Below are 16,735 nucleotides of genomic sequence, written 5' to 3'. Positions count from 1 at the left end.
CGATATGAAACTTTGCATCTGCTAACCTACTATGAGCAGTGGCTAGTATAAAGTCTTGCATTTATCATGCATCCGTTTCAGAAGCAAGAAAATGCAAAACAATATTTGTTACAAAGAAAAGAGAACACTGATGTGGAATCTAAAATTCACAAGTAACCTCTAACCACAGCTGTTTCTTAGTAGTTAGAATTCCTTGAATTTGATAATTGGAGCATTGGCCTTGAAGGTCTAGGTCAGATTAGCAGCTAAATATTAAACCTAGACCCCAAATACCTGACTACCCATGAGCAATACAACAGAAGCATTTCAAGTATAAAAACAAGAAATGCTGGAACCACTCAGCAGGTCTGGCAGCATCTGTGGAAAGAGAAGCAGAGTTAACGTTTCGGGTCAGTGACCCTTCATCGGAAGCATTTCAAGCATTTGCTGTAATCACCCCACTAACACTCAAGTCTAAAAGCAGTCACTATTCAATGAGGAACACATATGATTTGGTCTAGTTGTTGCATATATCTTGCAATTCTCTTTTTTAAAACGAAAGCTCAAATCATAATTTTACAAATCTTCCAGAAGCATCTCAGATAATTCCATATAAGCCAAAGTCGTCTTCATTACAGACAATTGCATGCTGTGATAGGAAACGGTAGGGGTTTCCTTGAATGAGCTAAGTTGGGCCAGGTAACCTTCCTTATTCATACTTGTGATTTATGATCTGTTGAATTTTAACTCTTAAATGTCAAAATTTGCTTCTCTAAGGATATAAATAGTAAAAAGGTAGTTAGAGGAGGGATGGGGCCAATTAGGGACCAAAAAGGGGGATCTACGCATGGAGGCAGAGGGCATGGCTGAGGTATTAAATGAGCACTTTGCATCTATCTTTACCAAGGAAGAGGATGCTGCCAAAGTCATAGGCTGGAATTTAACACCCGCCCCTGGGAGCAGGCTGGGCTGGGGGGGTGGAAGGGTTGGATAAAATAGGGTGGGAGGTGGGGCACTGCCCCAAAACAACCCCTCCCTGCCCTAGACTCCGACCACCCCCACCCTCGCCGGGGCCGAGCCAATTGTCCCCAGCGAGGCACGGCCCCCATTTACCCTTTCCAGAGCCACCTCCATCGTTGCTGGTCCTGGCTGGCTGCAGTCCCAGTAGTGCTACCACTCCTGGCAGCTCTTGGAGGCGGGACACCCTGCCTCCAGAGGGGTGGAAGCCTCGCCTGAATCCAATTTAGTGCCTGAGCCACGCAGAACAGCAGCATGACTTCCATGCCAGGCAGAGGTGGTCTTACCCCCAGCTTTCCAGCCAGTGGGCAGGGTCACTGCCTCGCGTTTAAAATCCAGCCATAGTGAAAGAGGAGATAGTTGAGATACTGGATGAGCTAAAACTTGATAAAGAGGAGGTTTTAGAAAGACTGGCTTTACTTAAAGTTAATAAATCACCAGGACCAGGATGCTGAGGGAAGTAAGGTTGGAAATTGTCACGGTACTGGCCATAATATTCCAGTCCTTCTTGGGTACAGGATTGGTGCCAGTGGACTGGATAATTGCCAATGTTAGATCCTTGTTCAATATAGGGAGTAGGGATAAACCAAACAACTATAGACCAGTTTAACTTGGATGATAGGAAAGCTTTTAAAGATGATCAGGGACAAAATTAACAGTCACTTGGATAAGTGCAGGTTAATTAGGGAAAACTAGCACAGATTTATTGAAGGCAAATCACATTTAACTAACTTGATTGAATTTTTTGATGAGGTAACACATGATTGATGAAGAAAATGAGGTTGATGCAGTGTATTTGGACTTTCAAAAGGTGTTTGATACAGTGCCACACAATAGACTTGCCAGCAAAGTTGAAGCCTATGGAATAAAAGGAAAAGTGGCAGTATGAATACAAAGTTGGCTAAGTGAGGAAACTGAGTGGCGATGAATGGGTTTTTTTTTGGACTGATGGAAGGTAAACATGGGAGTTCCCCAGGGAACTAGGACCACTGCTTTTCTTGATCTATGTTAATAGCTTAGACCTGGGTGTGCAGTGCACAATTTCAAAATTTGAAGATGACACAAAGCTTGGGAAGTATTGTGAGGAGGATAGTGCTGGACTTGGAGGGGACATGGGCAGGCTGGTGGAATGGCTAGACACGTGGCAGATGAAATTTAATGAGAAGTGTGAAGTGGTACATTTTGGTAGGAAGAACGAAGAAAGGCAATACAAAAGGCACAATTCTAAAGGGGCTGCAGGAACAGAGAGACCTGGGTCTGTATGTGCACAAATCATTGAAGGTGGCAGGGCAGGTTGAGAAAGTGGTTAATAAAGCATACAGGATCCTGGGCTTCATAAATAGAAGCTTGGAGTACCAAAGCAAGAAAGTTATGGTGAACCTTTGTAAAACTCTGGTTAGGCCTCAAATGAGCACTGTACTTTAGGAAGGATGCAAAAGCTTTAGCGAGGTTGCAGAAAAGATTTACAAGAATGAGGGACTTCAGTTACATAGATTGGAGAGGCTGTGGTTGTTCTCCTTAGAGAAGAGGAGGTTGAGAGGAGATTTGATAAAAGTGTTCAGAATCATGTGGGGTCTTGACAGTCGATAGGGAGAAACTGTTCCCGTTGGTAGAAGGGACGCGAATCAGTGGACACTGATTTGAGGTGGTTGGTGAAAGAGTCATAATGACATAGAAGGAGACCATTTGGCCCATCAAACCCATGCCACTGTCTGCCGAGCAATCCAATAAGCCCCATTCCCTGGCTCCATCCCTGTAGCCCTGTAAGTTTATTTCCCTCAAGTGCCCATCGAATTTCCTTTTGAAATCATTCATTATCTCCGCTTCCACCACTCTCGTAGGCAGCAAGTTCCAGATCATTACCACTCGCTGCGTTAAAAAAAGGTTATTCCTCATATCCTCCCCGCATCTCTTGCCAAAAACCTTAAATCTGTGTCCCCTAGTCAACAGTGACATGACACAGCAAATGGTTTGGATCTGGAATGCAGTAGCTGAGAGTATGGTGGAAGCAGATACAATCGAGGCTTTCGAAAGGGAATTGGATGAGCACCTGAAGAGAGAAAATTTGCAGGGTACAGAGAAAGGGTGGGGTAGTGGGATTAGCTGAGTTATTCTTGCAGAGAGCTGGCATGGACATGATGGACCAAATGGCCACCTCCTGTTGTAACCATTCTACAAATGATCATGTGAACTAAATGTATGTAGTTGCAAACATCCATTATACAACCATTCCTCCTAACCAACAACATTAGGAAAACCATCTGTACAAACTTGCTGTTTTGAATTCTAGCTACAGACTTTTTCAACTTATTTGGTGTAATGTACTTTTCTCTTCAATGGAATGTTTACCTTGATCAGTGAATATAGTTCTACATTTTGTATCCACTTCTGCATCATGTATTCCCAAATTCTGTAGCACTGCCAGATCAATAATGGGGAAGATTTTCTCTCTGCCTTAGATGTAACAAAATCATAAGGGCGGCACAGTGGTGCAGTGGTTAGCACCGCAGCCTCACAGCTCCAGCGACCCGGGTTCAATTCTGGGTACTGCCTGTGTGGAGTTTGCAAGTTCTCCCTGTGTCTGCGTGGGTTTCCTCCGGGTACTCCGGTTTCCTCCCACATGCCAAAGACTTGCAGGTTGATAGGTAAATTGGCTATTAGCAATTGTCCCTAGTATAGGTAGGTGGTAGGGAAATATAGGGACAGGTGGGGATGTGGTAAGAATATGGAATTAGAGTAGGATTAGTATAAATGGGTGGTTGATGGTCGGCACAGACTCGGTGGGCCGAAGGGCCTGTTTCAGTGTTGTATCTCTCGAAATAACTTATTTATAAAGAACAGGTTTATCATGCTGTTGCATACTTTTAGCTCTCCTATAGCCACAGATTTAAGATTGTGAAGATTGAGGGGTTTTGACTTGTGGCCCCACACTTGCTGGACGTTTGTTGAGGCCATCTGCACGCTCAAGTTAATATAAGAATCTTGTGGGTAGTACACAAAGTGCTTTTCATAAAATCAAAGAAGGTGGACCTCTTTTGCACCATATTTAGCCGGTCATGTCTACCTTGGATCATTTCAGCCCCTTAGACAGGGCAGGATTCAGACAAGGCTCAAGGTGAAAGCAAAGTATGTTAAGCCATTGCAGAATCTACCCCAATGACCACTTAACATGACTTCAATCTATTTGAATGCCATTTTTTTCGATTTCTGTCCTTGACCATCATTGAATAAGAGATGATGGCATTTTAAACCTGGAGCGAAAGATTACATGGTTGTTTAAAGCCATTTTGATACATGACATTTTTGTAAGTTGTTGCAGTGAGTTACACACAAAGCTCCAAATCTTGTTACGTCTTGTAGACTTCAATGTAGAATGAAGATATTGACGAAATAAATTGACTTCCAGTAAATGTGTATTTTTTTACTCTTGAGAAGGACTCTAATAGCTTGATTGTATCTATGGCACTTGTGTATTCTAGGTACCAACCCTTAAAGGGAAGCAGTAATAAAGTAAGCTACTGATACAAAGCCAATATTTAACACAGTTGCTAGCGTATGTTGGACATTAAACATGAAACATTAAAAATTCAACTATTTGCCTGTGTTCCAGTTGAATTTTATATACGTCGTTCAGTTTGCGATAGGTGCCAATTATAACTCGACAGGAGGTACACAGAATTAAAAGGTTGCAGATTCATTATATTTTGTAATACACTGCTTTTATAGCTTGCTTGTATCAGCTGCATTTCAATGGAAGATGAGCTTTCATGCAAGCAAATGTATCCTTTGTTTAGTTGAGCTCTTTATTACGTTCATCTTTGTAATTAGATCTAGCCAAGCCTTTGTTATTTTGTCATCTTCCATTTCCTCTGTGAAATAGCCAAGCATCATCTTTTGCCACAGAAGAGGGGGACGAGTATCTTCTGCTTGAAGAGTTTGAAAGCAAAAAGCATCCGTTTCACAACCAGTGAGTTTAATAACCTGTAAATGGGCCTATAGTGAAAACATAGGCTCGTGTTTAGTTCTCGGCATTTAAGGATTGACCTGTGTGGCAGAAATGGTTTGGCTTTCCATTCTTCAAACTGCACTATTTTCAGTGCTTGAAATTCTAACCTTAATTTATGTGCTTCCTACTAACTCTCTCCAGTGTATTTTGTGAAACTTAGACAAAGAGTTTGTGGCAGGTGGCATGGTGTGGGACTCATGCTTGGTGAATCCTGATTCCTGGGTCGAGGTTGCATGGTACTAATTATTAATCAAATGTAAACCAATGAAGACTCTTCAGAATTTTTTATATGATCTTCCAATCTCATCCATTGAAATGGATACCGATGTGAATTGATTCTGACTTTCATACGTTGATAGGTAAGCATATTAAAGACAGCAAAGTCCAGTGATATGTAAGGCCAGCCTAAACACTGTAGTGCAATTGAGGGAATGTTCCGGGATAAGGCATTAGTGAGTTATCTTTGAATGTTGTGCTATATGGAAAAATGACTCCTATATCTTTTCTTTAAGTTGTTGACTTAATCAGTTGACATTTGTATCTATGTCCTAAGCATGTTTTATATATAATGTATGCATCTATATCCTATATGCACATAGAGAGAGGTGTGTGTTTTATTTATATATATATATATATATATATATATATATATATTATATAATATTGCAGCAGGATGATTTAAATATATCAGCTGAAGGCTGATGAAGGTCAAGGCCCTGTGCCCAGAAGAAGGGTATGGCCCCTTTTAAGCATCTCCGATTGAAAAATAATTGCACTTGGACTGGGAAAAAAACATTGTGGGCGGCACAGTGGCGCAGTGGTTAGCACTGCAGCTTCACAGCTCCAGCGACTCGGGTTCAATTCTGGGTACTGCCTGTGTGGAGTTTGCAAGTTCTCCCTGTGTTTGCGTGGGTTTCCTCCGGGTGCTCCGGTTTCCTCCCACATGCCAAAGACTTGCAGGTTGATAGGTAAATTGGCCATTAGCAATTGCCCCTAGTGTAGGTAGGTGGTAGGGAAATGTGGGGATGTGGTAGGAATATGGGATTAGTGTCGGATTAGTATAAATGGGTGGTTGATGGTCGGCACAGACTCGGAGGGCCGAAGGGCCTGTTTCAGTGCTGTATCTCTAAACTAAACTAAACTAAACATAGGAGTAAATGTGTGTTACTCCAATTATATGAAGCCTTGGTGAGACCGCACCTGGAGTATTGTGTGCAGTTTTGGTCTCCTTACCTAAGGAAATATATACTTGCCATAGAGTGGTTGCAACAAAGGTTCGCCAGAGTAATTCCTGGGATGGAGGGATTGTCCTATGAGGAAAGATTAAACAGACTGGGCCTTTATTCTCTGGAGTTTAGAAGAATGAGAGTTGATCTCATTCAAACATACAAAATTCATCAACAGGGTTGATGCAGGAAGGATGTTTCCCCTGGGTGGGGAGTCCAGAACCAGGGGAGTCTCAGAATAAGGGGCAGACCATTTAGAACTGAGATGAGGAGGAATTTCTTCACTGAGGGTGTTAAATCTTTGGAATTCTTTGCCCCAGAGGTCTGCGGAGGCTCAGTTGTTGAGTATGTTCAAGACTGAGATCGATAGATTTCTACATATTAAAAATATCAAGAGTTAATGGGGATTGTGCAGGAAAATGATGTTGAAGTACAAGTTCAGCCATGATCTCATTGAGTGGCAGAGGGGGCTTGAAGGACTGAATGGCCTACTCCTACTTCTTATGTTCTTATAGGTTTTCATAAACAAATAGATTAAAGGCCGGCTCAGGTCTGCAAATTACACCCGACCCGAGTCCGACAGAACCACATCCGACCCCAAGCCTGACCCAGCCCAAGTCCTTTAATTTTTTCCCGCGCCCGACCCGACCATCAGTTAACCTACCTTCCGTTTTTCACTTTGTTGCTTATCTGCACAAGCTTAAACTAACTGTAACAAAACCACCTTTCAAGTCCAAAAGTACATTAACATTGGAGCCACTTAGCATGAAGAGCGTGTCCGACCTGGTCCGACCCGAGCCTGAATGCCGGACCTGGAAGTGCGACCTGACCTGACCCGAACCTGACACGTCATCGGGTCCCATCGGGCCTTTAAAGTAGGTTACTTCTATTTTAGGGCTTTCTTTTTAGATCATAACTAGTTATTTGAACCCTAGTAAAATACCATAAGTCTAGTTATGCAAGCTGTTGCGCTTCAGTGCGAGGTGGGCACTGAATCATTCCACATGGAAAAATGATGAATGAACAAGATGTGCATGTCTGAATAGATTGAGGCATGGATTATTCGTGGGAACCTGAAAATTTCAAAAAATGTTGGAGGTATTTTTGTACGGCTTATAAAAGCTCATGTACGATATTGTACCATTAAAAATTGTTATTGCAGTTACCAGCAGTTGAGATTTACTGTTGTATATTATGGAATCATATTTGTTGTGCCCGTGCCGACTGTCTGCAAGAGCAACTTAGCTAGTCCCACTTCCCTGACCGTTCTCTGTAACCTTGCACATTTTTTCTCTTCAGATAATTATCCAGTTTCCTTTTGAAAGCCACAATTGACTCTGCCTCCACTGCACTCACAGGCAGTGCATTCCAGACCCCAACCATACGCTGTATGAAAATGTTTTTCCTCATGTCACTTTTGGTTCTTTTGCCAACCACCCCAAATCAGTGTCCACTCATTCTTAACCCTTCCGCCAAGGGGAACAGTTTCTTTTTATCTACTCTGTTGAGACACCACATGATTTTGAACACTTCTATCAAATCTCCTGTCAGCCTTTTTAAGGAGAACAACTCCAGCTTCTCCAGTCTATCTATGTACCTGATGTCCCTTATCTCTGGAACATTCTTGTAAATCTTTTCTGCAATCTCTCTAAAGCATTCACATCCTTCCTGTAGTGCAGTACACAAAATTGGACACAATACTTCAGTTGAGGCTGAACCCGTGTTTTCTAAAGGTTCATCAGAACTTCCTTGCTTTTATACTCTTTTGCTTCTACCTATAAAGCACAGGATCCCATATGCCTTATTAACCACTTTCTCAACCTGCCTTGCCACCTTTAACGATTTGTGCACATAACCCCAGGTCCCTTTGCTCTTGCACCTCCTTCAGAAGTGTATCCTTTTTTTATATTGCCTCTCCTCGTTCTTCCAACTAAAATGTATCACTTCACACTTCTTTGCGTTAAATTTCATCTGCCATGTGTTCGTCTAGTCCACCAGCCTGTCTACGTCCTCTTGAAGTTGCAGGATACAGACAGTTAAGCTTTTGACACTGGAATTTATTAACTATTCTGGTAATTGTTACTGGATTTAAGCATATATTTAATAAAAGCTCAGACCAAACCATTTTAGATTTTGGTGTAGGATAATTGATTAGCTGAAAGTGCCTCTCCATATGATGTATTATTATTCAAACAACCTTTAGTAATTACTACTGGTTAAAGCAACATTTTTAGCAAGAGATTATGCATTTGATTTGAGGGAAATGTGTGTAATTTTTTTTTTGTTTCCTTTGAGCAACTTAACCATTTTATTAAGTGCTATATCAGGAAGCTTTGTATCTGCTCTGAACATAACAGAATTTCATTACCTTCAGAACAGAGTTTTGTTTGTTTGGCTCAAACTCTTTGAAAATGTGAGTAAAAGACACTGAAATAAGAACAGAATGCTGGGAAGATACAGCAGGTAAGTCAGCATCTGTGCGGAGAACAGATTAAATTTAGAATTTCAGGTGAAGGAGGTTCTACTCCCTAAACATTAACTTGTTCACAGATTCTGACTAACCTGCTGTGAGTTTCCAACTTCCTTGTTTTGCTATGAAAATGTTGCTGTGCAGTCTGACAGGTGTACACACAAAGTATAAATAAAGTAGCAGTAAATTATAGAAGTACATTTTTTATTCTCTTAACTTTTAACTTCTTACTTTCCATGTTAGAAACTCCAGTCAAGCAAGCAACTATAATTCTCTGACCTTAAATCGCTGGCATGCATCACGGACCTTGGGTCAGAATGTGTCCAACATAGCACACCGAAAGGCCAGACAAATTTTGTTTAAACTGGCATGATGCAAGAATTGCTTTTCTTATTTTAATTCTACATGAATAATAAAGATATGCATTTCATTATGGTACAAGATTCATTAAATTAATTTCAAAAGATATTTTTAGCAAAGACAAAAGCATGAAAATTAATGCGAGAGAGAGAGAGAGTCACCTTCTGAGCTGTGATGCATTTAAGGAACAGATGTTCTCCAAGTATCAAAGCCTAAGACATCATTAGTGGTGGCGCTTCTGCCTGAACTTGGTTTTACAGCTAGTGTCAAATCTTCTGATCAAAAATCTTCTTAGAACTTTATTTCTTTTGGAAACTCTAAATGCAGTTTTACTCTTAGTGTTATGGTTATCCTGTCACAATTGCACATTCTCCATTGTTAAAGTGGAGCTGGATTCTAGTTTCCAATGCCATTGTATGTCCTTCAAATTGTTTTCATGTTTCCAAGTGTGGGACATATATTGATTAAAGCAACATTGATGAATATTTTCAGATTGTGTGGAAAACGTGTGGAATCTGAAAATGTTGCAAGTGCAGTTGATTGCAGCAGCAGGTAGACTTTCCACTGTTGGTATTCACTTTATTCTTGCATGCAGTCAGTGTTTCCAGGAGCTTAAAAAAATCTGTGTCCTGCCCAGCAGCTGTTTTTACATATATGTGTGTGTGTATCCTTCTTCTTAGGCCTCCTTGTCTCGAGTGACAATGGGTAAGTGCCTGGAGGTGGTCAGTAGTGTGTGGAGCAGCGCCTGGAGTGGCTATAAAGGCCAATTCTAGAGCGACAGGCTCTTCCACAGGTGCTGCAGAAAAAATTGTTTGTCGGGGCTGTTACACAGTTGTGTGTGTATATATGATATATATGCTACAGAAAATTGGCATTGCTAAAGTGCTATTCTCACTTACTGAGAAATGTGTAATCTTTATGTGAAAGATGGGTTTAATTTTTGTGTAAAATCTTTTCTTTTAAAAAAAAATACAAAGTGAACAAAGAACAGTACAGCACAGGAACAGGCCATTCGGCCCTCCAAGCCTGCGCCGATCTTGATGCCTGCCTAAACTAAAACCTTCTGCACTTCCAGGGACCGTATCCCTCTATTCCCATCCTATTCATGTATTTGTCAAAATGCCTCTTAAACGTCGCTATCGTACCTGCTTCCACCACCTTCCCCGGCAGCAAGTTCCAGGCACTCACCACCCTCTGTGTAAAGAACTTGCTTCGCACATCCCCTTTAAACTTTGCCCCTCGCACCTTAAACCTATGTCCCCTAGTAACTGACTCTTCCACCCTGGGAAAAAGCTTCTGACTATCCACTCTGTCCATGCCGCTCATAACTTTGTAAACCTCTACCATGTCACCCCTCCACCTCCGTCGTTCCAGTGAAAACAATCCGAGTTTATCCAATCTCTCCTCATAGTTAATGCCCTCCAGACCAGGCAACATCCTGGTAAACCTCTTCTGTACCCTGTCCAAAGCCTCCACGTCCTTCTGGTAGTGTTGGTGGAATTACACACAGAATTTTGCAAATTTGAAACCCTGGGGTGGGAGTACATGATGACAAATACAATAAAGAAGTTTATTTTCATCAAACTGCTCTTTGCTCCATAATCAATCTGATTGTTCTGCTCTCTTCCCATATCTCTGCATCCTACTGTTCTTCAAATGATAGACCATTTTTCCATGAAAAGATGCAATAATGTCTCCCTCAACCCTTTACATGTGGTAAAGGATTCCATGATCCAGCAGCTCTCTGCATAAAGAATCTTTTCCTAACCTCCCTTTTTATACACTTTGTGACCCTTTTAAATTGGTCACCCCTTTTCATTGATTCTCCAACCAGATTCACCCCATTATAACTCATCATAATATTTTTTAAAAATTAACTTCCCACTTAGCATTCTTTATTCTGTTGTAAGTAGTCGCCATATCTCATCTAATTTTAGTTGCTAATTTTCAGTACCATCCTGATGAATCTGTGCTGAGTGGTTTTTATGGCTTATTTCTCTTTTTAATAATTGTACACCCAAAACTGGCCTTCACAATGAATGTTGCTACTCCATGGCAAACACTACAAACACAGCAGAGTACAGAGCCCAAAAGAGAGAGGCAGATCCAGTTAAGAATGGAATGATTGTACTGAATGTTATAATCCAATCTTTTGTGAAAATGCAAGACTTAATATATCAAATAAGTGAAATCAGTGGTGCTTGTGAATAGAATTAGGTGACTTAAAGTAGATTTTTTTAATCAACAGTAGCTTACATTTATTTAGTGCCTTTAGCATAGAAAAAGGAAAAACATGCCAAAGTGCTTCAGAGGTGTAAGGAAAATGGGCACCAAACCAAAGACCAAGATATTAGGATGGGTGACAAAAAGCTTGATCAAAGTAAGTATTTTAAGGATGGTATTAAAGGAAGAGCATGAGGCGAAGAGACAATGTGGTTCAGGGAGGGAATTTCAGAATGTAGGGCCGAGACAGCTGAAAGCACATCTGATAGTGGTGCAAAGGGAGGCACAGTGCACAAGAGGCCAGAGTATGATGGGTGGGAATTGGGGTGGGGTGGCACAGGGAGTGTGGTGCAGTGTGATGTTGTGGCACTGAAGAAGATGGCGAGTGAAACCATAGAAATATTTAAACCCCGGGATAAAAATATTAAATTTGAGGCATTGGACAAACAGGATTCAGTATAGACTGGCAAAGGTAATGGATGAGTGGGACGGTGCAAGATAGGATATGGGTAGCAGAGCTTTGGATGAGTTCAGGCTTATGGAAGGTAGAGTCTCAACCTGGTTTACATGTGGGTGAAAATTTCCCCTTATTTTGAAGCATTGGAATTTTATTTGAAGTTTAAATGTAAAATTTCTTGTCTGCATGTATGCATTCCAGTGAATTTACTTTCTCTTGTTTGCTGATTGAACTAGTTATTTTGGTGTGTGTACTTGCAACAATCCTACCCTTTCTTTCATAATTGGTTAAATTAGAAGCAGGTGAGGTCAGCACTGAGGTCATACCCTCAGTGTCATTTCCTTGAAATGATTCGCAATAATTACAATAGTTCAGTTAGATATTCAAATTAATTGTTCAGAAGAAGAGTTGGGATTGCTTAATTGGCTCCATCAAATCAGTTTCCACCAAATGCAACTAATTGCAGACGATTGATTTGCACTGATCACTTTTCAACCTTTCTAATGGAACGAGTGTGGGAAACCGTTTCTGAAGTCTTCTGGTTTGTTTTTCAGGTTGCATGCAGATTCTTTGACCAAGACCACCTCATCAGAAACAGACTGCAATGACAATGTACCTTCACACAAACCCCCAGCGCCTCCTGCATCTAAACAGGCTCTGAATGGCTTCTTTTCACAGCAAAGTTTTTATGATTCTCCCCCACCCAGATTTACTTCCACGTCTACAGATTCAAGTCTTTATAACATGCCAAGGAGTTATTCTCAAGACATAATTGCTGGAACGTGCTCTCCATTGGCTGCTGATAGTGAAGGAGATTTATATGTATTTAATGCACCCTCACGGATATCTGGTATAGAGAATCAAATGAGACAGATGTCTGTTTGTTATGACATTCCTCCAACACCTGGAGGTACATATCAGATTCCACGACCTTCCGTGGAAGGGACCCTGAGTCAAAGTTGCTCAAAGTTGGAACCTATACCAGATGTTCCTCCACCTCGCCCACCAAAGCCTTCTCTATCTCATGACCGTTCCCCAGTGGACACCTATTGTGTACCTCGATCATCCTCAGAAGCCGATAATAATTACAGCATTCCTACGTCTGGCAAAGCCCTTCGAAGCAATACCATTGGCACTGTAGAAGGCCATTGGCTAAGAAAAGGTCAGTTCACTGGCTTGTTTAAATAACTGTCCCTTCTTTGATCTCTGTTTATCCGCTGAATCATGAAGACCAGGAAGGCTCCAGGTTCAATTGCCAGACTGTGTTGAGATATGTGGCTGCAGCTGGGATTGTAATAAGAGCACTACAATTGGTCTCACTGCTCCAGGGTTAGTGAGAGGAAAAGTAAAGCAACTCCCTGCCCTGATTGAGATATAATGCCCCCTCCTGCAAAATGTGTGTATGTCAGGTGAGGGCAGGATTGGACTTGGTATGATTCCCTCCACAGTTGAATAATCTAACAACATTTGCTGTTGAGGCTCACGAATCAATAATAACCACTTTGAAGAAGTGCTGGAGGGGAGCTGGAAGTCCACAGAATTTTGATTAATCAATGCTTTTAGACAAGGAGGGGATAAAAGTGGGTTCGAGGGAATAGCGTTTTCAGAAAATGTGGAGTTGTCACCATGAAGCCAAAAGCTAGTACACATTAACAAGTTTGTACACGTCCAGGAATATGACTCGGGAATAATATTTAGTGGTGTGAAGAATTGTGGTCATCAGATGTGTCTGGAAATCTGTACTCTCAAATACCCTTCTGATTGGCTCATTTATAGAGTGTATAGCAGACCTGAAGGGAAAATTTCAGTTCTTGAAAGGAGCTTCCTTTTTCAGTGTAAGCCTACTTTCATAATAAATGTATCATTTATATAAAAGTTTAAAAATGGGAGGGATTTGCATCATTAAAGTGTACTCTACTGTATAAAATACAAAATTGATGGTCACTTCCTGACCTAGCATGGTTCAAATATGCCACTGTAGGTTCTTGTCTGACTGTCAAGGCATTATATGACATTACTCTAACATGTACAGATTTTTTCAGAGTTTTTGAAGAAGGATCTGTAAGTCAAACCTCCACACCGAGTCTAGTGCATGTCTGAGCTTGTCCATTAGCAACTCCAGCAGATGTGTCCTGGGGCCTATTGTGCTCCCAGCAGGCAAAATGTGAATTCTGTGTAACAGGGAACCATGTTATAGTTGCCTCAATTGTTTCATTATTAATATATAAAAATGTTCCTATTGTGCAGTTGTAGAGTTCTGATGCATGGGATAGAGCCTGGGGCAGCACTGTTTATGGATGAGCATTTACTTTCTTCGGTTTTGTTTTAATTGTCTTTACTAGCAATTTTCTTGTTAACCTGCTTCCAGTTTTAGGTACATCTGCCACCTATATTCTAGAGTTAAGCCAGCCAGGTGTGTGTCCATGTGCAGCTATTAATTACTATCAAATAAGAATGATGCTTAATAGGAAGTACTTACAATGCAAAATATTCCATTCCACCCCAACCTTTTTTGATTTCTCTTTTGTATGTAATAATTTATTAAAAATCTCTTAGTGCCTTCGTGCAAGATGAAGGAAACTTAGCTTTTCAGGTTAGTTGGAGCTCTGATTTGTGGTTGGGTGACATTTGCTAGAGCCTTAGTCGCTGAGTATGAGTGTTGACTCAGTAGGGATTGGCAGCCCTTTCATTCCTGACTGTCACGTTACTGCCACGATGCAGTAAAAATGGCTGAATCCAATTGGAAAACTGAATGTCAAAATATATGCCAGCTTTTTGCCTTCCTGATGCAGTTTATGAAATCATCAAACTCAACCCAAGTTAGGTGAGGTTTTCAATTTACAATAGCTACATAAAGTACATTACAAAAATTTAAAATGTTTTTTAATATGCCAGCCTTTTGGAAATGTGGCATCAGCTAACTTTACTGTCAGTAATTTTCTTCTCTAGTTAACTGATATTATGTAATCCCCTCTAGCTAAGAGTGGTAGGCATTCTGCTGCTGCTGCTGTAACCAGAGTAGGAAGCATGCGTGAGAACACTGATTCTGAGGAGGCACATTGATTCTGTTTCTCCTCCTTAAATAGGCAACTTAAATCATGGCCAGTTTCTGCTATAAACTGGAATTGCACCATGCTGTGATTCACTGTGTCCATGCACTGATTGACTCATTGCTCTCAAATCTTTTTAACATTTTCATTTTGTAGATGGAAAATTGCTGCCGTTTCTATTTTTTTTTTAAAGTCAGGTCACTATTGGAAAACTTTTTTCTGTTTTGAAAGGCCTGTCCGAGTGTGGTATAGACTGAAATAAAAGGAGGTGTAAGCTGAAGTAAAACTCTGACATTAAGTAATTTCTGTGCAATTAATCATTTTATTTCATATTTGTAACAAATCTATTTCTTTGTGATTTTAAAGGTGTTGTTTTCAGTTACTGTAAAATTCCAGCGCATTAACTTTTATTGCTATAAAACATCTGCCTTAGACATCTACCAGTTGTAGAGAAACAACCACTTGTAAACATGCAGTACACTCAGACCTTACAAGTCGTAAAAACCTATGTAATGTTATAAACACAACAAATGTTATACTTGAAAGTGGTCTTGATTGCCATTTTTATAGGGAAGAAACACCACAATTCTTGTACTTCAAACCATTGGTTCTGTCTTCATTTCAGTCAATCATGTATTCTCTAACATTGAATTTAACACATTCTGTTTAAGGTTTTACTTTCTTCCCTAGGAGACAACTTTGGTTTAAGCAACCTCACTCTTGAAACCCCTTCTTTTACAGACTGTGGACCTCAAGATAGCTATGATATTCCACGAACGTTTTCAAATTCAGTAGATCTTGGGGAAGGGTTTAGTAGCTACCTAGTAAGTATGTTTTACTTATTTTAATGTAAGTCATCACAAAGCTGTATTTATTTATTGTATTATGTTCATAATCCTTTTGGTTTCACAAGCATAAAAACATACTTTTTCCAGTATATATTGTAAGACACAATGGAGTAGTGTTAAAATAACCACCAAGTAAAGCAGTTCATGTAACCTGAATCATGACACCTAAAATCTTAACTTTTTTTGAAGCTGTGTCTTGGAGTAGTTATCACCAAATGTTGCATTTGTAAAAGAGATGTTCAGTGAGTAATTCTAGAAGAAACTATATTATAGAATGTAATTTTTAAATTGCTTTCTAGATTATTTCCACATATCGCATTGTAACTCAAACAATGCTTAACTGTTAAATTCTTTTATATCTATTATATTTCTACAGTAGATCAGTGTGATACCTTCATGTTTAAGATACAGTCTTGTGGTGCATTTGTCCCATTAATCCTGTCATTAAGTCAGAGTTGCAAATTAACTTGCCAAAGCAAAGTTGTGACCATAGGTATCGCAGAATAGAAATACAGCCTAAACATCCACTGCATATCTTAGCTGCACTGTATTATCTAAGATTACAACTTGCTTCTCTGGCAGTAACTCCCAAACCTGTGACCTCCACCACCTATAAGGACAAGGGCAGCAGATGCCTGGGAATATATTATCTTCAGACTCCTCTTTAAGTCACACACCATCCTGGCATATATCGCCATGCCTTCATTGTCACTGGGTCAAAATCATGAAAATCCCTACCTAACAGCATTGTAAGAATATCTTCACCCTGATTTCAGCAGTGCAAGAAGTCCACTACTACCACATCAAATAGGAATGGGCATTAAATGTTGGCCTTGCTAGGAATACCCACATCTCCAGAGTGAATTTTAAAAAGGAGTGGGATGGAGGGAATGTTGGTGGTGTAGGGAGACATCTTAGTGGCCTGTAAGCCCACAGCAATCCTTCTCCTTCCAGGCATGCTCCTTGGGCATTGTCAAATATGTGCAAAATAGAGCTGATTGTGGAAAATCCACTGGGATCAGTGTTGGGATCCCTGGGCGAACATATACACACATATATGTATATATATATATATATGTATGTATGTGTGTGTATAGAT

General features: G+C 40.4%; 1 protein-coding gene across 8 annotated transcripts in view; it reads left to right on the top strand.

Moving 5' to 3' along the window:
* gab1 (GRB2-associated binding protein 1) overlaps positions 1-16,735 on the top strand; it is a 280,867-nt gene that overhangs the window by 238,399 nt on the left and 25,733 nt on the right. For 6 of the 8 annotated variants that reach the window (XM_068043057.1, XM_068043038.1, XM_068043011.1 and 3 more), the window contains 3 exons: positions 4,877-4,963; positions 12,293-12,900; positions 15,530-15,612. In XM_068043057.1, the coding sequence (XP_067899158.1) occupies positions 4,877-4,963; positions 12,293-12,900; positions 15,530-15,612 (778 nt within the window). The remainder of the gene's footprint in view (positions 1-4,876; positions 4,964-12,292; positions 12,901-15,529; positions 15,613-16,735) is intronic. The other 2 variants (XM_068043045.1, XM_068043031.1) reach the window with 1 other exon arrangement.

Source organism: Heterodontus francisci, chromosome 1 (genome assembly GCF_036365525.1).
Source record: "Heterodontus francisci isolate sHetFra1 chromosome 1, sHetFra1.hap1, whole genome shotgun sequence".
Lineage (NCBI taxonomy): Eukaryota > Metazoa > Chordata > Chondrichthyes > Heterodontiformes > Heterodontidae > Heterodontus > Heterodontus francisci.
This window is presented reverse-complemented; position numbering and strand designations above follow the sequence as displayed.